The 20532-nt window shown below is 29.5% G+C and overlaps 3 protein-coding genes and 1 pseudogene across 8 annotated transcripts; 3 read left to right on the plus strand and 1 right to left on the minus strand.

Annotated features, from left to right (window-relative positions):
* The first annotated feature begins 1882 nt into the window (after positions 1-1882).
* Positions 1883-5855, plus strand: LOC145183198 (mitochondrial import receptor subunit TOM20 homolog). The gene is made up of 4 exons (XM_090086464.1): positions 1883-2112; positions 2441-2487; positions 5023-5271; positions 5426-5855. Exons 1-4 carry the CDS (start codon positions 1986-1988, stop codon positions 5471-5473), a joined length of 471 nt encoding a protein of 156 aa, XP_089942590.1. The 5' UTR covers positions 1883-1985; the 3' UTR covers positions 5474-5855.
* Positions 5856-5965: 110 nt separating this feature from the next.
* LOC145182870 (uncharacterized) lies at positions 5966-13312 on the plus strand. Of its 5 annotated transcripts, XR_016452231.1 has the most exons (6): positions 5967-6956; positions 7205-7364; positions 7727-8139; positions 8484-8604; positions 8694-8967; positions 13163-13312. XR_016452231.1 is itself a non-coding variant. In XM_090086452.1 (4 exons), exons 1-3 carry the CDS (start codon positions 6038-6040, stop codon positions 8962-8964), a joined length of 1560 nt encoding a protein of 519 aa, XP_089942578.1. In that variant the 5' UTR covers positions 5966-6037; the 3' UTR covers positions 8965-8967; positions 13163-13312. The 5 variants fall into 5 exon arrangements, 3 of the variants coding, with proteins under 3 accessions (XP_089942578.1, XP_089942579.1, XP_079914267.2); XR_016452230.1 differs by lacking the exon at positions 13163-13312 and having other exon boundaries at positions 8694-9068; XM_090086452.1 differs by lacking the exon at positions 7727-8139 and having other exon boundaries at positions 5966-6956; positions 8484-8967.
* LOC149889998 (uncharacterized) lies at positions 10806-11559 on the minus strand (annotated as a pseudogene).
* On the plus strand, positions 13163-16291 carry LOC145182876 (pre-mRNA-splicing factor 38B-like). Of its 2 annotated transcripts, none has more exons than XM_090086460.1 (4): positions 13163-13590; positions 13875-14185; positions 14674-14974; positions 15601-16291. In XM_090086460.1, exons 3-4 carry the CDS (start codon positions 14731-14733, stop codon positions 16110-16112), a joined length of 756 nt encoding a protein of 251 aa, XP_089942586.1. In that variant the 5' UTR covers positions 13163-13590; positions 13875-14185; positions 14674-14730; the 3' UTR covers positions 16113-16291. The 2 variants fall into 2 exon arrangements, with proteins under 2 accessions (XP_089942586.1, XP_089942585.1); XM_090086459.1 differs by having other exon boundaries at positions 13306-13590; positions 13875-14085.
* Positions 16292-20532: the final 4241 nt, after the last annotated feature.

Below are 20532 nucleotides of genomic sequence, written 5' to 3' on the forward strand. Positions count from 1 at the left end.
CGACGAAATAAACTAATGGTTCGTCGTCGAATTCAACTGTCTGCAACCACAAATCACGTCAATTGAATTCTTTTTGTCTCATAATTCCGAACTTTTTCTAGTTAAAGTAGCTAGGTTTCTGTGACCCAAAGAACGATTCGCTACTTCAGGAGCTATGATCAGCTCAGTGATACTTCGCAATTTCACTTGTTCTTTTTGATTTTAAAGGATGAATCTTCAAAGTTCTTTTTAGCCTGCCCTTGAGGACGACTTCCTCCAGACAACGAGAAAGGACAGGTGTGATATAGGGGAACCTCTCGTACCTTTGACCACGTTGCACCTTTAGTCACTCCGTCCTGTAGGTCTACTATAATCATTTTCCAAAATCGTGAAGTGCCATTTGAAACATTAGTCCATGTCGACTCTTTTTACCGTAAAACATTATGTTAAGGATAGATTGTCATAAGTAGTTGTTTGGTTAATGTATGTTATTATTAACATCAACCAACATCTTTTTTTTGTTATGGAAAAGTTTATATGATTATTTCTAACCCTAGGTCGTTGTACCTTTGACTAGTTCATATTGCGATTTGAATTTTTGCGAACTTTAAGAGCCCGCTTTTATAAAAATTTTCATCAAATTTATCAGATGTACTGTTCGTTATTGCTCTTACATGTAAAGATTAACGGAAAGCCTAAGTTGTAAGGGTTGATTTTTAGGATTCATTTTAGACAGCTTTGATTGCTTACAAAATGGTTATATAAGCTTTCATTGACATGTGGTTAGTCAGAAATTTCTATATAACATATAACAAAGCTGTAATAGTCCAAATAATTCATAATTACTTAATGACATTATGGACAAAAGAACAACACACCTCGGTCAAAGGTACAACGTACATGGTGTACCTTTGACCTTTTAACTACTTTTTTAAAACGCTCAAAAATTATACTTTTTGGTTGAATGAGAAAAAAGTCAAAAGTATAATTTTTGCACAAAATGTAAGAGAATAACAAAAACTTTGAACGGTTTAAATTGATTAATAGTCTAGAAAAAATCCGCTCGGAAGCAAAAAGTGGCCAGAGGTACAACAGGTTCCCCTACACTTATCTCAAATTAACTCTAACCAACTTTTGTTTTCACTTAAAAGAGGACCCATTATCATATGGGCAGACTACTTTGCGGAGGTTTTCAATAAACTACATGAAATTTTTAAATGTAAAGATCTCTATGAATATCAGTAACACAAAGTTTTTGTAAATTAAAATCTAACAAGTAAGAACTTCTTTCTTGTTGATTATGTATCAGTTATTCTTCAAATAACTTCTTGATTATGTATTAGTTATTCTTCAAATAACTTCGTTTTTAAAAAAGAGCACACACGATTTAAAAAAAATTAAATTATAAAAAACTGTGGATTGATGCGGTTATAAATTATATAACCATTGTACAGCTAAGGACTATACAGATTTAAATCTAGTTTGGATACATGTGAGTACAAATAGAAGTATACGTTGAAAGATTAAAAACGAAAAAAGATTTTACAATTTTAACATACTCAAACACTTATCGTTTCTCTCTTGAATAAAATGAAAAATAAACTTACCTCTTACAATAAAATCCACCTTAGTAACAGTATGGCTATTTTCTTAGAATCTTGTTCAATGGTATTTAAAGTTCTGTAAAATTGTCACTAAAATTTTTTCATACATGAAGTTACATTTTAACGTCACTTTAACTACAAATGACTCTTCGCTCTGAAATATTTGTCATTATTAATACCTCAAGTTGTTACCAGTAAGGCATTGTTATTCTGAAAATATCCCCGATTAGTCGAATCTTTGAACTGACTTTTGTCAACCTTGATTGTGTAAAGTGGTTCACTTGTGCAACGGAGATAGACGTCGCTCTGTTCGCGACAATAACCGTCCTAACGGTTTTTTATTCTTTTGGATCAGCGGACTAATTCTTCCTCAAGGTCCTTCAGCTATCATACTTCATCAACATGACAACTTACAGTCAAATTGCGACCCTTGCAGCTGGAGTTGCTGGTGTCTCCTTTCTTGGGTACTGTCTGTACTTTGACAGAAAGCGTAGATGTGATCCACTCTTTAAAGAAAAATTAAAAGAACGTAAGTTACTAACGTTTACCCTAAAACTCTAATTCGCACATCTTCCACAGTACCTACATTTATTTTTATGGTTTAAACTCCATTTCAATGTTTTTTTATGCCTATTCTGTTACTAAAAATTAAGTAAATATTTATAAACTAAAATCTTTAACATACCATAAGCGACACTTCAATCTGTTTAATTGTGAAACTTAATTACGAAATGTTGCAAATGGATTGACTAGAAATAAATATTTTACCTCTTGTGTTAATACATTATTGGTCCTTATGTTAACCAAACGAATAAGTTTTGACATTTGTTTTAATAAGTTGTTTAACATATATTTAGGTCGCTTAAGAAATCAAAAAGCTGCTGAAGCTGATAATTCTGGTTCAGTAAGTTTATTTATATCTATGTAAATAAACACAAATAAATAGATTAGATAAATAATTTTTTTTCAAAATATACATTTTGCAATTTAAAATATTTTACTTATCAATCTAGTAAACATAGATTATTAAACTTGGTATCATATATGCACACATGAATTTCTTTAAAATCATTTTTATTAAAAAGCTCAAAGTATTAGTGCTCTTATAAGATCAATTGTATTTGTTTTAAATTAAGTTTTTTTACTTCAGCTGGTATTTTTTGTTGATAAATACAACCAATTGTTTGAACCACATTTTTTAAATAATGTTTTTATTGTCAAACTTTTTGTCTGAACTAATTTTTAGTATGATTTTAGATTCAGAATTAACTGTCATGTTTTAAAGTTATATGTACCATTAATATGTATGTTGTTGCTTGCAACTAACCTAATAATACATTATGTCATTGCAGGGTATAACAATCTTGCTCACCTTGTAGTATAAAACCTCAGTAGCCTGTTTTCTCCCTTTACTTCTAAAATGTCATTTGATGGCATAATGGAAAATGGAAAAAAAATTCACAAATAAAATGGACTCCATTATTTCTAAATAGGCTAGAATTGAATGGTTATTACTAATATTGGTTATCATCAACAAAACTAAGTTTCTTGATTGACTTGAATTTATAAATATTATAAATGTTATGTATAAATATTTTAAAATTTGCAGTGTTTTTAAAATTGAGTTTATTTCATGTGATTACTTTAGTGTATTATTAGTATAATTGGTATAAATGGCTGATATATACTAAAGCAATTTATATATAATGCCTTTTATATAGTTGGTGGATAACTAAAAACTTAGATTTTAAACTAAAGACATCATAGCTGTTATAAGCTAATAGCTACTGTCCACAATATCTTTGTATTTAGTTAATATCACTACCATTTTGTATTTCAGCAGTCTATTTTCAACTTATTGGAATATTGTTTATGTTAAATTTTTGAACAACTATTTATTTGATAAAGATTTTATTTTACTTGCTCAATCAACTCAACAGTGAACTGTAAGTTATCACATAGAAGGAACTATATGGTTTCCCAATAGGAAGAGTAAGGTTGCACTTCATTCAAAGGAAAATTTTGAAATCATGGTTGCTATATTAGATATATTCCTAAATTTGATTTTGAAGCTGAGAAAGAGCTTGAAAAATATTTTTAGGTTGATTGCAGCATATGTTTAATGAATACTGGCAGAGCATACTTTAATTGATAGTAATCTTTAAAAGATCTTACCATTTTAAGACCAACCCTCAAAAGTTATTGTCAAAAAGGAATGAAAGCATTAACAAGGTGATAGGGGTCAGCTGCATCATTGATATGCTAAGAAAGGACAATTGTACAGTGCAGTAATACATATGAGTTCAGGAAGCATATGTTTTTCTATTGATAATGTTTTCTCATAAGCAAATGATTTCACCCTTCCTGAATCTTGAGGTAAAGCCACTAAGCCTATACTAGGACCAAAAGGTGTGAGAAGTGGTTGCAACCAAATGCAGGTCATGCATTAGTCGTGTTTTGAGTTGGTGCTATCTTTATGAGAACATATAAATAAACTGCATTTCTTAAAACTGCAGTTTACTGTTTCAAGATAGCAAGTATTTTTGTAAACAGTTGTATTTGAAAATACCCTTATAGAAAGCAGTAGCAGACTAAAAAAAATGGCTATAAAATTTAAGATGCAGACAAAGAAAAGTAAGAACTTTCTTAAGTGATGTTTATTTTACCACTTGACAATTTATGATTTTATCTCTGTTAAGTGATAATTTGTTGTTTTTTTTCTATTTATTCTTGCTCTGAAGCTTGGGTTCATCTAATTACATTGGTTGCATCTTCATAACATTTAATTGGTCTTACTTGCTTGATTTTAATTGCGCATTTTAAAGGAAATGAAGGCAAAAAATGGCAAAGTTATATTCTTTAAGTTGTTACTGTTGCCTAATTGATAAGTTCCATCAAGTTTTTTCTTTGAAAGAAATAATGATAAACAATATTAAAAAAAAGATTGTTGTCCAAGTTGATGGTTGGTTATCTTGAAATTTTAGTAAGCAGTTCCATTATCATTTTAATAATATTTGTTTTTACAGCTTTATATAACATGATGTAATGGTATTAATATGATTGGCTATGAATTAGCTATCCAAGTTTATGGCACATTTGTTAACTGGCTTAATTTTCTAGTATTATTATAACTGATACAACCTACTTTGATATTTGTGGTACATAAAAGTATTCTAAGTTTCCAGTTCATTTACTTTTATGTTTCTCCTGCATACTTTTTCTACTTAGTTATGCATTATTATTTTGTCATTTCTGCGTTATTCATCCCAAAAAAGTTCAATAGGGGAAAAGATAATTGAAAATATCAAATCATTCTTTTAATCATTTATATTTTTCTAATTCATCTAAATATTTTCTTCAATGTTTTGATTGGAGGAGTGTTTTAGTTTATCTTTATTATGTTTATTGTGTTTAATTTCAATAATAAAAACTGTTTTAGATCCTACCTGATATGAAAGATCAAGAGGCTGTACAAAAGTTTTTTCTTGATGAAGTTAGTAAAGGGGAAGAATGTCTTTCTATTCAAGATTATGAAAACTGTGTTAAACATCTTACAAATGCAATAGTGGTCTGTGGTCAACCTCAACAGCTGTTACAAGTTTTCAAGCAAACTTTACCACCTGATGTGTTCCAAAGTCTTGTTCAAAATATAGCTCTATATGGAGCTATGCATATGCAAAAAATGCAGGTAGAGTTTTTATACTTCTAAATTGTCATTGGATTCTATTATGGTTTAAGTTCTCTGCGGTAAAGAGAACATATATGTAATAAAAATTAACAAATCTTTTGTACTCTGTATACAGTAATCTATTGTACTATGAAGTTTTATTTCTGTTTAACAGCCAACACAAACAGCTCAAGTAACTGAAGACAATGATGGTCTAGATTAATGCTATATTGAACAACGTTTGTGTAAAATTTAACTGACAAGGAAAAGCGTCAAAGAAAAAAGTTCATCAACATTTACATAATTGGTTTACTGTTGTTTGGTCTTTAAAAATATATATTCTTATAAGTAGAAAAAACTAGATATTTCGCTATTATTTGTAATATCTCTTTAAATTGAGATTGAGATCAACAACATCAATTCCAGATGTTTTGTTGAATGAAAGGGATTAAAAAAAGAAAAAAAAAAATTCTGACTTTTCTTTTTCGTTATTGTATTTATTATGTTGTATTGTTCTTTATATTTATATTTTTTATGAGAAGTTTTTGGAAAATGTTCATTTGTAAAAAATTTCTAAGATTTTCTTTAAGAATAGTAGAAGTAAATATGTTTTTGTTAAATATACAAATTTAGAATAAAAAATAAAAATTCAATAGCTCATGGAAATAAGAGTTAGAAGTTAAATATTATATTCTTTCATAAGATTAAATGAATTATTTAGTTTTATAAATTGTAAGCATTTGTTTTTATAGCTATTTGAAAAAAAAAAAGAATAATTAACTAGGTTATGGATGATTTTCTAAAGAGCTGGAATGAAATTAATGCAGACACAGATTTCCTAATAAATCTGAGTAGCGCAATTGATATATTTGAAAAAATTCCTGCGTGCTATTTAAACAACAATTTATTTCTGGAAAGTTTCTACTCAGCCAAGATTGTTCAGCAGGCTGTTCAGTATTTAGATTATAAAGACTTATTTGTTAAATACACAGCTGTGAAGTTGATATCTATGATTTGTCAACGTCATCCAGAATCTATAGTATCTATTAACATAAATTATGATGAACTTAAAAATGTTGAGTTATGTAGCCATTTTCTAAAAATAATATTAAATGAGTTCAAAAATTGTTCAGAAGTTGCCAAATTTGACCAACTTTTTCATACATACAGAGAATGTATCCACAAAGTGAGTCACTTATGTACATCTTTCTTAAGTTTGAAAGAAACCATTGATCTGAATGAATTGTTGGCTGTGCTACAAAGTTGTATTTTGCTTTTTAAGATTTATCACAAGGTTGAATGGAATTCTTTAAATCTACAAAATCTTGAATTTAAATCATTTAAAAATCTGATTGTTGACTCTCTTATTGAGTTGGTGCACTGGTTAGTTAACAATAATGATAAAGAACTGCTACAAAAAAAACATTTAGTTTGGAGGTATGTCATAAAATTACTTTTTAAAGTTGTTCATGCAGTTTCTGATGAGAACATCCTACTTTATGATCCAGTTATAAAAAACTTTTGTCTGAATGTCAGTTGGTATTTGAGGCATAATTTTATAGACAATGTTAAAGTGGTTGAGTCCAATTTTACATCAACATTAATTGAAAAGAATTGGTCTTGTATTGATGAAAGCACAGCTCGAAAGTTGATTTTGTTTGGATTAAAGACTATGTTATTTGAATTTGCAAATGAAAGCAACTTTGGTTAGTATTTTTGTTACTTCTAATGTTGTTATTTGAAATATTTATGGTGAAAAGCCTGATTTGTTTTTAAATTATACACCAGTACCTTTCAAAGCAATTTTGTTTTGTAAATATTTGGTATATATGTATTATTTTTGATTCTTCTCCAATTTTTTTTGTAATTGATTTATCTGAATGGTTTATTCTATCATTAAATAAGACTTTTTCTGCAAATTCGTGATTTTAATCTTCTGTTACTTTTTCTCTAGATGAAATTGATCTGGTCTTAAAAAACTTCTTAAATTTAATATCTAAGTTCAGGACTTCGAAGTCAACAATGGTTTGTAATTTGATTAATGTCTTTATGGAGCAAGATGATGAGCAAGTTCTTATCTTAAAATTGCTGCTTTATTTATTTACAAAAAATAGGTATGCATTTTTATATCTAATACACTACCACCCATTAATATTAACACATCCACATTGTTTGATGAATTCTTTTTAGGTGCCAATTTGTTAAAACAATTTTGCATATGTTGTAAACACTAAACTCTAAGATCTCCTTGTTTTAAATTGGTTAAAGCAAGCAAAAGTAGCTCTTTATTCAATTTTTTTTTTGAGCATATTGATATATAAAGTATAAGTACAATTAAATGTTTTTATGTTTTAATTGAACACTAGAAAAGTGTAATATTCACATTTAAAATCAAAAAACAATCTGTGATTGTGTCTTTAAGAAATCCAGGTTGATGTATGCATGAAATTATTCATTTTGGAAAGGTTTTTTTTAGCGGTGTTTAACATACTCAGAGGATATGCACAACATAAAGACCTAAGTTTAACTTGACCTGGACAACTTTAAATGAATCAGCTAAAATGTAGGCTAAAACCATAAACTCTGGCATGTTTGCAGAATAAAATTATCACTGATTAATCAAATATCCATCTGGCACCCATATTATTATTTCTGGCTTTACCTTCGTCTGTTTGAGAAAAGTTTGTTTTGTCAAAGCAAAAGCAAAAGGCACTGAAAAGCATGATTTGGTCACCAGTCCAGACTGAAGGCCTATTGAAATTCTTTGGGATAACCTTGACAGATGTATTTGAGTATCAAATCAAAATTGTCTTTTGGGGTTGCTACAAATGAAATGAAATGTAATTGGATTTGAAAGGAATGCCTCGTGTTCTGTGATTGCTTCTAAAGGTGGATAATTTTGTTAAAGAAAAATAAATTTGTTTTTTATAGTTTATTACAGAACTATTTATAAGCTAAAACATTTATTTTCCCTGGAAGTTGTAACAATTTATAGTATTTTTTTCTAAGCAAATTTCTTATCAATAATATCATCTTGATTAACAACACAAATTAATATCTTAATTATCAATAACACAAATGACAATATCATTCTCATCAACAGCGCTATATCATTTTGATCAATCTTTTCACCAAAACTAATGGATGGTAGTGTATATCTTCATAAAAAGGTTTCTATCTGTATAACGTTAAGTAATTATTTTGTTAAAAGTAAACTGCCTATTTCATTTCAGAAAGTTGGAGACACCTCAAAAGAAATTCGAACATATCAACCCTCACCTACTGTTTGGGCAGTTATTAAATGGCTTAATCTACGACGAACTTGTATTGCTAGATTGGCTTATATCTGTTGAGGTTGATTTCATAAATTATTTCAAACTTTATTTAACCTTTATAATAGACGATTTTGATTTTTTTCTTCGATCTATTAATACTAACGACAGTGAGAAGTATAATGAAGCTGAAGCTGAATTAGCCAGTAATCGTGTCGATAGAACTACCTCTGTTGTGCCTTTGGTTACCTACAGTTCTTCGGATGAAGATGTGGGGGATGGAATCAATAAACCAATATCTGTTCAATTAGATAAGACAATGTCGTGTTTTATTAGATTGCGACTAACTCTTGAGCGCATGAGCAACCAAAATTTACTCTCAATGGAAGTGGTTCTCATATTGCATCTATTAGAAAAAGTAGAAGATCTTTACGAATGTTGATTGGTACTATATTTCTATTGGTTTATACTTTCTTATGTTACTTTTTAAGCCTTTTAAACCTTTTGGAAATAATACAAAAGTTGAAATAAGTACCTGTACAAAAATATTATCTTCTTACTCAAGGAAACGTTTGGGTTTTTTGTTACTGTTTTGATTTTGGATTTTCTAATTTTTTTCAACTACATTATGATTTTTACTTTAGCATAAGATTTTTAGAATAGGCTTTAGGAACATACGAAACTAAAACTATTAGGTATATTACTCATAGATTATCCAACGACCAATAAAATGGCTTCTTTAGTTTTATAAAATAAATCCGATTCTTAAAATGTACCTTCCAAGGGAGAGTTTTCAGGAAGAAAAATAGGAAGTTATAATTTCAAATTAAATCTTATAACCTAAAAGACTGCTGGATAAGTTATTAATAAAATCAATATTAAACAACTAATTTAGAGCACGAAGAGTTTCTTTTGTTCTTACTCTACCGCGTATTTTTTTTAAAAAATGACAATGCTCTGCTTAAAAAAATCATGTAGCATAAACGTTTGTTACGATATCACAAGTGTAAGAGAACTGGCTGTTTCAATTAAAATAGGAGTCGTCGGAACTGATAGAGGAAGTGATCGCGTTCTCCCCCAAAGATTTTAGACAACGTTAATGTGTCCTTTCATTTTTCACTTTCAACTTGCAATGTTTGAAAATTTGTGATTGAACCAGCAAAAAGCAAAACTTTAGAATACTGAAGTTTCCAGTATTACAAACAGTAGAAAGTTGACCCTTGAAAAAAAATCTTTGACTTTATTCCATATGATACAAGTAGCATTAACTTCTGAGTCGTCATTCTAGAGAATATTTGCTCAATCTTTAGCCATCCAACATCTAAAACATCGACGTAATAGTCTGGGACTGGTTTGTTCGCGAAATGATCAATTCGTTCCACCATTTTACCAGTAACTTTTATCAGGTTAACAAGAAAATCATTAACAAGGTTCCACTTACCGAACATGACATGCTTCTTTAAGGTGGAAAACCCCTGAAAAATTTTTTTTTCTTAAATATCAATATTTTATAAATTTAACTTCATAAAGTAAATAACAAAATTAACTGAAAAAAACAAAAAAAAAAAAATTTTTGGGTAAAATGGTAGCTGTAGCAGGTGCCAAAAACACCAAAACAGTGAAAGACCCCGGCCAACGTATCTAAAGATGTACCCAATTTTAACAAAATCTTTTTTGCATACTTGTTCTAACAAGGTAGTTCTGTGATATGAGCGAGATAGATTTTTCATAATAATTTGTTAATAGGCTAATATATTAGACCGAAGTACATGTCACGCTTAAATCACAGAAGACAAATTAACAAATTCGTTCTTAAAGTTTTAGCCTAACACCAATTTTAGTTATTTAGATATGCTGGCCGGAGTATTAAAAACTCTTCATCTGAGAAAAACAGCTTTTAAAAATGCTAACATAAAAAATTTCAAAATAGTGTAAATAAATATGCAAATCTGTATATAATAAAAAAAGTTAAATCTTAAAATGCACCAGTTTGATATGGGTTTTGCTCTTTTTCAAGAGATTTGTCATATCGACTCTTCTTTTTTCCACGAATTACTTGTCTGCGTTTCTTTGCTCGTTCTGTGTTTTTATATATGGCTAAGTATAATCCCTTTTGATTAATTTTCCTACATCCTTCTAACAAATACTTTCTAGGTCTTAAATTCATTTTTCTAAAACTAAAACTAGCTTGTCTACCAATGTTAAAATGGACAACTGCATCAAAAGTGCCAAATTGAAGATGTGTAAGCTAGACATGATGACCCTTTGGTATACGCTCCCATATTATACTGCAATATCAATAACATTGGGCACATTGTCTGGAATAGAATATAACATAAGATTACTCTTCAAGTCTTTTAATTCTTGAGCAGTATCCATCATAGTGTCTTCAGCTACAGATTTTACTGCATTAGTAAATTTATAACAATTTTATTATAATTATTAGCAGTCATTGGTTTAGACATATCCATTAATGAGACAAATCTTGAGAATCCAGAATAGCCTTGACCACATGATCTCATAGCATACACAGCCTTGGTATTAAAATGAAAACTTTTTTGAATATTTAATGTTGAGGTGTAAAGTTCTCTTGAATAATCACATACTCAGCAGTTTACATAAAGACAAGACGCTAGAACTTTTCTCTTGTTTTCATTTTCATAGAGAAACAACTTAGATGACATGCATTCTGGACATCTAAGGGTAGAAACTACAGAATTTAGTATTTCTAAATCTATAAAACGGTATGCAGTAATTAATTTACTAGATAACTTTGGTCTTGATGACGAAATTTTTTTTATTTATCTAGCAGAAGCACATATTTCATTAGAATTAATAAAGTTAAAATCAACTGGTTTCTCCATATTTACATTTACATCTTCAACACTTGTAGAAACATTTATGTTCATATCTACAATTTCGGTTCCATATTTACATCCATATCAACATTATTTACAACTAAGTTCTTTTTTACATTAAATATTTTTTTCCTTTTGTTATTTTTAGCTCTTTGTTTAACTCTGCAAGCCTTAGCCATTGTAGAAGATTTATTATATATTTATGAGCTTTCCAGTAACTGTTTTTATACTAAAGTTGTTTTGAACAATGGAAAATAGAATTTACTTGATAGCATAAATTTTTCATATAAAAAAATAGGATTTTGAACTATTTTTTAGTAAAGGTTAAAAATATTTTTGCACAAAATAAGAAAATAATACTTTTTTTTTCAAAAGTTTCATATTTCTGAGGGGTTTTCCACCTTAATAGTTCAACAAGAATATGATCTTAAACTCATCGCAAAATCATTTCAAAAACTATTCCAATCAAATGATATTCGTGCCTGATAATTTTGATATTCGAAAAATCAAAAAGTTCAAATCTTATTCCGATCAAATATCTTTGAGACCATTTAGATCGGTACTTTAAAAAAGATTTTTAAAGCCGTATTTTTGATGCAAATTGAGAAAATCTGGAGCACCAACGTTTAAGCTTGTCAACTCGTTATCAGACTATTCTTAAGGTAGTACTAAAGCTCTAATAACAAACATATACAATCAATAAACAAAATGTAAGTTTGAGATCTTATATTGTTAAAAATTAATGTGTTCAACTGTTTAAAATAATATAAGGGGGGGGGGGGGGAGAAAATTGTCTCTCTTATCCAAGTTTTAAAACAAAGAAAATGTATTATCTCAAGAGAGGAGTAATTCAATACTTCTAAAATTTTATCATCAAAAAAATCCTACACTTAAGAGGGAGTTGTTCTAGTGTCATGAACTGGATGCATATGTTTTTAGAGTTCAGACAAATTTATCGATTTGTAAATGGACAACTTTCATGAACTAAACTTTATCAAATCTTAAAGTTGCACAACTCATGCATATAAGTTAATAATTTTATTGTAACTTTATCTTTTAATCTTAAGATATTGTATTTTGCATAACTACAAAAAAAGCGCTTTAAGGGAATGAAATCATACATAAGTAACCTGGTTACTAAGTTTACAAAAATCTTATACCTCATATTATAACTACATAACCCTTTAAAGGTTGCACATATTTCAAATTGAAGTTAAATTTAAAATCCAAATCTTTACGAGTTTAATGTTTTGTTACCACCTAAATGCAAAAGGCTACTCAATTAAGTGCTCATGTAATTTAGCTCATTATTTGATGGTATATGTAGGGAAAGTATTACTAAAAACTGTCTACTGTAAAAGTTCCATCAATTTCTATTAGTTAATTTTAAAGTTACGAAGTAAAAGCTGGTTTTAAAGAAGTGGGTTAATTTTTTGCCAGGTAGTTTACTATATTCATGTATAAGAGATTATTTAAAGTTAATTTAATGTAAATACTTAAAAAAAAAGTTTCAAAAAACATTACCCAGTCCTAAGTAATAGACAGTTTTCAATAATCTTATAGTCAAACTTTGCATGTGAATGATTAATATGCTCAGAATTAGTCAGTTTTGTATCGTATTATATATTGTGTTATACCTATTAGTAACGTGGCAGCAAATAAATCTTGACTGTCTTATGTTATTTTGGTTAAATAAATTATATACAGATAACCTCTCAAAGATGATTTGAGTTAATAATGTAAATAATCCGTCACTTTTAGATTAATTTTTTTATTTTTTAGAGGTTAGCTCCGTCGATAGAATATTTTGGCCGATAAAAATTGCGAAGTTACTTCTGACAAGAAACATGACTTCTTTTTTTTTTTTTTTTGCCAAATTGCATTGTGGATGCTATATGGTGCGGAACAACTAAACATCAATAGATATATAAGCTAAGAACTCTACTATTGTACTATTACGCTGCTACCGTTCCTCTTTACTGAACAAAGCGGTTGATTAACTGATTTTATTTCTTTTCGTAGAAAGTAATCTGATGTGTAAACTCATTCATACAACTGCAATTTTATTTAACTTTTGAGCACAGAGTCTTATTTTTTTAAAATGTCATGTTCTATATCTAGATATGTTTATGTATGAACACATTCTAATAAATAGAGTGCTCCGTCTTTAGTCGTCAATCGTTAGATATTAATTTAAAAGAATGAAATAGGTAGATATCAAGTGATTAAATTCTAAATAATAATCTAAACCTGTCTATGTATTCAGTAAATAACTCTTCTGTACCTTTATTTTACATTATAACATTATCCTTTTTTTTTTATTCAAGCCTGAATAAAATCTCTATATTTGTGTTTAACAAAAAGAGCTAAAATAAAGTATAGTATCAAAACAAACTTATTTTAAAAAACAAAATTTTAACTAATATTCTTTTATGCACTTATGTAGTTACTTTTTGTTGAACTGTTTTTTAAATGAAATAACCTTTAATTACAGGGCAACGTTCGAAATTATTTATTTTACCATGTCTGATGAAGAAGATGAGCAAGGTCAAAAGAAAGGTAACGCCCTGCCACTATGGGGAAATGTACAAACAATGAACATCAACAATTTGGTAGTAACTAATATTTTATCAAGTCCTTATTTCAAGAATGAACTGTTCAAGTTGAAAACGTTTCATGAAGTGGTTGATGAAATCTACTACAAGGTCAGTTTGTACTTTCCCAAGAAAGAACATGTCGACCTTGGGGTCATGACATGAAGTGTTATGCTGGAAGGCTATCATCAAATCGGAACCTTTACTTCATGTATCTTGGCACCCTTTATAATTATTTTTGTGTTCGTGTTAGTTTTACCATTGTATGTAATTGATTAGAAAGTTAGATGTGGGATGTATTTTAAATTAACCGCATTTCCTTTTCAAATGTCAAATGGGTGACAAAATATAGGGGTATCATTTATTAGAAACAAATGTTTTGGTTCTTAATTTAAATCTAAAAATACTTTGATTTTTTAAATGAAATCTATATGAACATAAGTGTTTTAACATGTTATATATATATATATATATATATATATATATATATATATATATATATATATATATATATATATATATATATATATATATATATATATATATATAACATGTTAAAAACAACTTAAAAAAGCCATTTTATTTTTACTCATGATTACTTACACTTGCCATCATTTGATTTTCTTTTTAAAAGTTGTGATAACTTTTCATTACTATATGATATGTTAATCTTTATTGAAAATTTGTTTTTGCATTTAGGTTGATCATCTTGAACCATGGGAAAAAGGAAGTCGTAAGACTCACGGTCAAGTTGGAATGTGTGGTGGTGTAAGGGGTGTTGGTGCTGGAGGTATTGTGTCAAGTGGCTACTGTTTATTATTTAAACTGTTCACTTTAAAACTCACCGAAAAACAAGTTTATGTTTTATTAAATCATTCTGATTCTCCTTACATCCGTGGCATTGGTTTTATGTTTATTCGGTATTGTCAACATCCAAACACTTTTTGGGATTGGTTTGAGCCATATCTTGAGGATGAAGAAGAAATTGATCCAAAGGCAGGTATGTTTTCAAACAACTTTTTGCAGACAACTTTTAAAGTTAGTTTTGATCTTAAAGTTTCTTATCTGATTTTTTATCTTAAATTTCTGTATAAAGTAAAGGTTGATTTAAGGTATTCAAAGTTAAAAAAGCAAAGTTTTCTGTTGTTCTACACATCTTCCTTTTCAAAGTGTAATTGAAAATCTAATTTTAATGTCTGTTATGCAGAAATAGTCACTCTTTTTCTGAAGCAATATTACCATTACTTTACAGAAACTGTACATTGAAATAATTTTACACTGAGTTACCAATTTGTCTGTCTCTATAGAATCAACTGACCAATTCATCACCACATGTGAGAAAAGAGAGTAGAGCTGGGGCGACTACAGCTCCCCTCCCCATCCATTCAATTGCTTTAATGTTACTATAATGATCTTTTAAGCTTTTTCTGAGATTAAAACAAAAGAGTTTGGTTTAAGCCCCATCTACGATTTAATAACGTATTGTAAAGTTATTTTATCATCAATGGAACACATATTTGAAAATGAGCATTTCAGTTCCTTGGTATTTAAATTATGAGTTGTAACCATATAAATATCTTTATTTTATGTGAGAATGTAAACCTCTTTTGATGCTTCAATTTATAGGTGGAGGTTGTTCTATGACTATTGGTCAGCTTGTTCGAAGCTTTCTTTTAAAGCTTGACTGGTATGGTACGTTATTTCCGAGAATCCCTGTTCCAATTCATAAGGAGATTGAAGCCAGTCTTAAAGCTATCAATTTATGCGACGATCGTAAAGTATATGCAGACGAAAATAAAGAAACGACTAGAGAGCGTCGCTCTTCACAAACTGATGAGAAAACTGATCCTAGTTTTGGTGAAGCAGAAAAGCATGCGCGTAGAAGAAGAGACGAAAAATCACCTCGTAGAGGTAGTGAGAAGTCTCGAACCTCGAGTCAAGATAGAGATCAGCAACGTCATAGCAGAGATCATCATAGTGAACATCGTGATAATCACGAAAGACCTGAGAAAAGATCATCAAAGGATCACAAAGAACACAAATCCTCAAAAGAGCGGCGCGTTTCCAGAGAAAAGTCGCCTAGTCGGCATCACAAATCAACAAGAAAGCGTAGTAGAAGTCGAGATCGCTATAAGTAACTGAAATAGATAACCGATTATATTTACTAATCCTGATGAGGAGAGAATCTCTTAATCTGGTCAAATCATTCAATGCTCAAGAACTCGCCCGAGAAATAAATCTAACATTGCATATAAAAATAACTTAAAGGCTGTTAAATAGAATTTTTTAAGTTTCTTTATTCTGTGAATATTCTTGAGGTGTTGTTCGTTTTAAATTTTTACGTATAATCCAAGAGAATTAAATTCCTAACCATTCTCAAAACACCACCTTACCACCACTAGCATGTTTTCATGGCCAGAGAAACATTCTAACTGTTACTAATCAAAAATAATTGTGAAAGTAAAAGACTACAGTTTACAATTCTTTTGTTAGAAATTCTAAATGGTTGGCTAAGTTCTTTAAGCTCTACTTACAATGCTCCGTAAGTTACGTAAAAAATCTAAACAAGAGTATCTATATGAAACGAAAATATCTAGGCGCCTTTCCCATATGGAAGTTTATTTACTTCTATCAAGTGTAAGATTAATTTCGTTTGCATGTACTGTTGCAACAGAGCGTAAGATGGTATGATCTTAATCTAAGCAAAACTACGTTCGGTACAAGCAATAGTAACTCGAAATGTGCCCAGACGATGATTGATAAGATGGGAAAATAAAAACATAATTAACCATTACAAAACTCACCGACGGCAGAGTGTAACATGCAAAGGCATGAGCGCTTGCACGATAGAACATTGGAGTGTATATGGGGGGCAAATTGTGTCTTCTGAACTCTCTAACAATTTTTATCTTATAATAACAATAATTATCATTAAACGTCCGTTTTTATTGGCTATTTGTTTACATATTTAACCCTTTCCACTCCTTTGTCGAGTGTGGATCGACTTAATATTTCTTACACCAACTTCTATGTCGAGTTAGACTCGACATTTTAGTAACACAATTTTTAAAAATAATTTAAATTATCAAATGTAGTTTTTTTTCTTTTAAATACTTAATATATCTCATTCTGAATATTCCGAACACGCAAAATACATACATTTTGTCAAGTTTTGCCTTTTTGGTAATTTTTAAAATCGTATTATTTTTAACCTTGTAAATGCAGTACGCAGTTATTTGGTTGAGATGTATTTAAGTACTTGCGTAACAATAGGAAGGAGCGAGGGATTTTTCTCTAACACATTAACCTAAGAAAGGTTTTTTTTATGTTCAGGTACCTGGATTACTACATAGTACTCGTATCTTCACCAATATTTTATTTAGTAACAAGTCTTTCGTGGCCTCGAAAGCACGTATTGTTCGGTCTTGAAAAAAATACTTTGTAATTTGGTGAAAATATAGCTTTTTTTTAATGTGTGTTAGTAATAATTTTATTTATTTGAGGTGCTTTATTATATACCTAACTAAATAAAAATGCCCCGGGTAAATAGAAAACAGTCAATCATCAACGAATATGAAAGTGATGATGACGAATATATGGTTGAAAGAGACAGTGAACTTCGTTTATTGGAAGATGACACAGATGGTACTCCTGCACTACAATTTTCATTTACTGCTGATGACGGTTCCGATGAAGATAATATTATCAGAAGAAGAAAAGTTAGAAGATTTATCAGTAGTGATGATGAGGATTCAGATAGTACACAGCAATCTTCAACTGTCCAAGATAATCAAGAGTCATGGATAGACGTTACTGAAAACAATAATAATCATCCCACATCAGGCTTCTCAGTTGGTGATAATGTTACCGGACCAAAACTTCCAACCAGTAGTAAGACACCTTGTGAGTTCTTTGAGTTATTTTTTACTCCAACTTTGTTTAAAAAAATAGTAGCAGAATAATGCTTATGCTGCAAAAATAATAAGCGAAAAAACACTTAGCAAATATTCCATTTGGCAAAACTGGAAGGATGTTGCTGAGACTGAAATGAGAGCCTTTCTTGGAGTGGTTATAAATATGGGTATTGTCAATATACCAACTTTAGAGTCATATTGGTCTAGATCATTTCACTTGAAAATGATATTTTTTAAAAAAATATTTTCACGAAGAAGTTTTCTTCAAATTTTTTGGGCACTAGATTTAGAAACCATCGCTTCAGACAATCAAACGATGAGGATAAGATCACAAAGAGTAAGCAACTATTTAGATTTCCTAAGCACAAAGTTTATGGAACACTACACACCTAGAGAAAATTTGGCCATTGACAAATCTACTGTTTCTTTCAAAGGAAAAATATCGTTTCTCGTATACAACCCCAAAAAACCAACAAAATGGGGGCTTCGAGTTTATGTGTTGGCCGATTCTGAAAGCAGTTATATATTCATTTGTACCATACTATGAAAAAATTACCACCGACAACTTGATAAGACCAGATCTAACTTTTACCAGCAGAATTGTATTACAACTTTACAAAAATTTACAAAACTCGATTCCTGAAGCCAAAGGTTATCATATATTTACAGATCAATTTTACACTAGTCCAACTTTAGCTGAAGAACTTTTAAAAGTTGGCTGTTTTTTAACTGGAACCATAATGACTGACAAAAAAGTAACCTAAACTAGTTGTTGGGCAAAAAATTGCTTACAGAAAAAACAAATGTTTAGTGCTGGCATGGCAAGAGAAGAAAGTAGTAACGATGTTTAGCATTAAGAATACTTCAGTTTCTCAGTCCTCAAGGAGAAGGAGAAGAGCTACAGCTGGAAGAGGCACTGAAGACGAAATCGACAAGCCGACCATCATCTTAGATTACAATAAAAACATGGGAGGAGTGGATGTTGCAGATCAATATGCAACATGTTGTTTTATAAGAAAACTTTGTCCTAAAGTAACACCATCCAGCGCTTGGATGGAAAAACTCACTTTATTTTTTCACATAAGAAACATAAAGACTGTATAGTGTGTTCCGATCGGAAAATACAGAGAGGGAGAAAAGAGACAACATTCTATTGTGAAACTTGTGATAGAAATAATGGCCTCCATCCGGGAGAATGTTTCAAAAACGTACCACACGCTGAAAACATTTAAGTGAATAAGTGCATAAAAAATTTATTGATTTCTTATATTTCTATGTATTTTGTACTCAATGTAATAATGATAAATAATAATAGTAATAGTAATAAAAATTATATATTTTACAAACTTTTGATTAACTTTTTATTGAGACCACTTTTTTATGCCTTTTTTTGTAAATTAATTAAGGAGTTAGTAATAGGTAATTAAAAAAAAAAAAAATTAGGAGTTTGAAGGGTAAGAATCACATTTGTAACTATTAAATATGTGTTTTGGGAAAAGCTTCTACTTGTTTGTGCAAATTTTTTTGTAAGAAATTTCAGAAATTTTCTTTTTTTTTTTTTTTTAATTAGGCACTTCAGTCAAGTAATAGAACAAACGAAATTAACAAATGATAAAATTGGGTAACTTGTTAATTAAAATTTCGTTTAAATATTTGGAAATTAGTTTTGGATCTTTGCTAAGTATCTATAACCACAATTTTGCTAATTTATTGTTGATCATTTTTTCGGGATGACTGATTTTAATTTTTTTTCAGTTATTCGTGTAAATGCGACACTGTTGCACGCATTCCTTGAATTTTTATTAGGAAATAGTTATTTCTATTAGGAAAAGTTTGAGAAGATGGAAATATTAGAAATATCTCGATTCTTTCCTAGTATCAAGAAATATCAATTCGATACACACAATCTTGCAATCAAGTAAAAAAAGTGAATGTGCCAATTAACTAATAGAAAGTTATAAATTCTAAGGCTAATGTATAACATTAATTGTTGTAAATTCTAAGGATAATGTATAACACGTTAATTCAGGTCCATTCATGATTAATCGTGAATGGACCTGAATTTACTTGTCAGTTTAATACATTAGCCTCAGAAGATTTTGGAAAAATTAGCTAAATAATAGGGCATCGCGCCTTTAATTTTGAAATTTTATATACTAGTATAAAATTTAACCAAACAAAAATTAAAAATGACGAAAAGTGAAATTTTAAAACATTTAAAAGATTCGAACAATTTAAAAAATAAAAGTATTTTCTAAACCTTCAACAGTTATTTTATAGTTTACTTAAACTTCATAAATTATTTTTTTCTTAAAAAAAAAAAAACCAAGTTGTAAACTTCAGCAAGTTGGTTTTCTGCTGAAAATATTTCTTAAGAACTTTAATTTTAATGCAATTTAAAGATTTGATACGTATGCATGAAATTTCTGGCAAGAAATTGTAATTGCTAAATTTTTTGAAAGGAAAAAGAGCTGTGCTATCAAATTAGCTACAATCAATTCGATTCAGTTGCTTATTGTGCATTCTTTTTTGATTCTTTTTAAACCTTTTTGCCTCTGATAGATACTCCTTAGCCAACTTACACTCAGTGGCGTACCTAGGGTAAATAGCGCCTGGGGCAAACACCGATCTCGCGCCCCTCTTC

This window comes from Hydra viridissima, unplaced genomic scaffold, assembly GCF_058129835.1.
Source record: "Hydra viridissima isolate aposymbiotic clone 2 unplaced genomic scaffold, HvirCarnegie_v1 scaffold_4, whole genome shotgun sequence".
NCBI lineage: Eukaryota > Metazoa > Cnidaria > Hydrozoa > Anthoathecata > Hydridae > Hydra > Hydra viridissima.

Coding starts and splice junctions, on each gene's coding strand:
- LOC145183198 (XM_090086464.1), top strand. CDS start 1,986: ATGACAACTTACAGTCAAATTGCGACCCTTGCAGCTGGAGTTGCTGGT. Junction 2,488..5,022: donor AAGCTGATAATTCTGGTTCA/GTAAGTTTATTT, acceptor AAACTGTTTTAG/ATCCTACCTGATATGAAAGA. Junction 5,272..5,425: donor TGCATATGCAAAAAATGCAG/GTAGAGTTTTTA, acceptor TCTGTTTAACAG/CCAACACAAACAGCTCAAGT.
- LOC145182870 (XM_090086452.1), top strand. CDS start 6,038: ATGGATGATTTTCTAAAGAGCTGGAATGAAATTAATGCAGACACAGAT. Junction 6,957..7,204: donor TGCAAATGAAAGCAACTTTG/GTTAGTATTTTT, acceptor CTTTTTCTCTAG/ATGAAATTGATCTGGTCTTA. Junction 7,365..8,483: donor TATTTATTTACAAAAAATAG/GTATGCATTTTT, acceptor ATTTCATTTCAG/AAAGTTGGAGACACCTCAAA.
- LOC145182876 (XM_090086459.1), top strand. CDS start 13,903: ATGTCTGATGAAGAAGATGAGCAAGGTCAAAAGAAAGGTAACGCCCTG. Junction 14,086..14,673: donor TTGATGAAATCTACTACAAG/GTCAGTTTGTAC, acceptor TTTTGCATTTAG/GTTGATCATCTTGAACCATG. Junction 14,975..15,600: donor AGAAATTGATCCAAAGGCAG/GTATGTTTTCAA, acceptor TTCAATTTATAG/GTGGAGGTTGTTCTATGACT.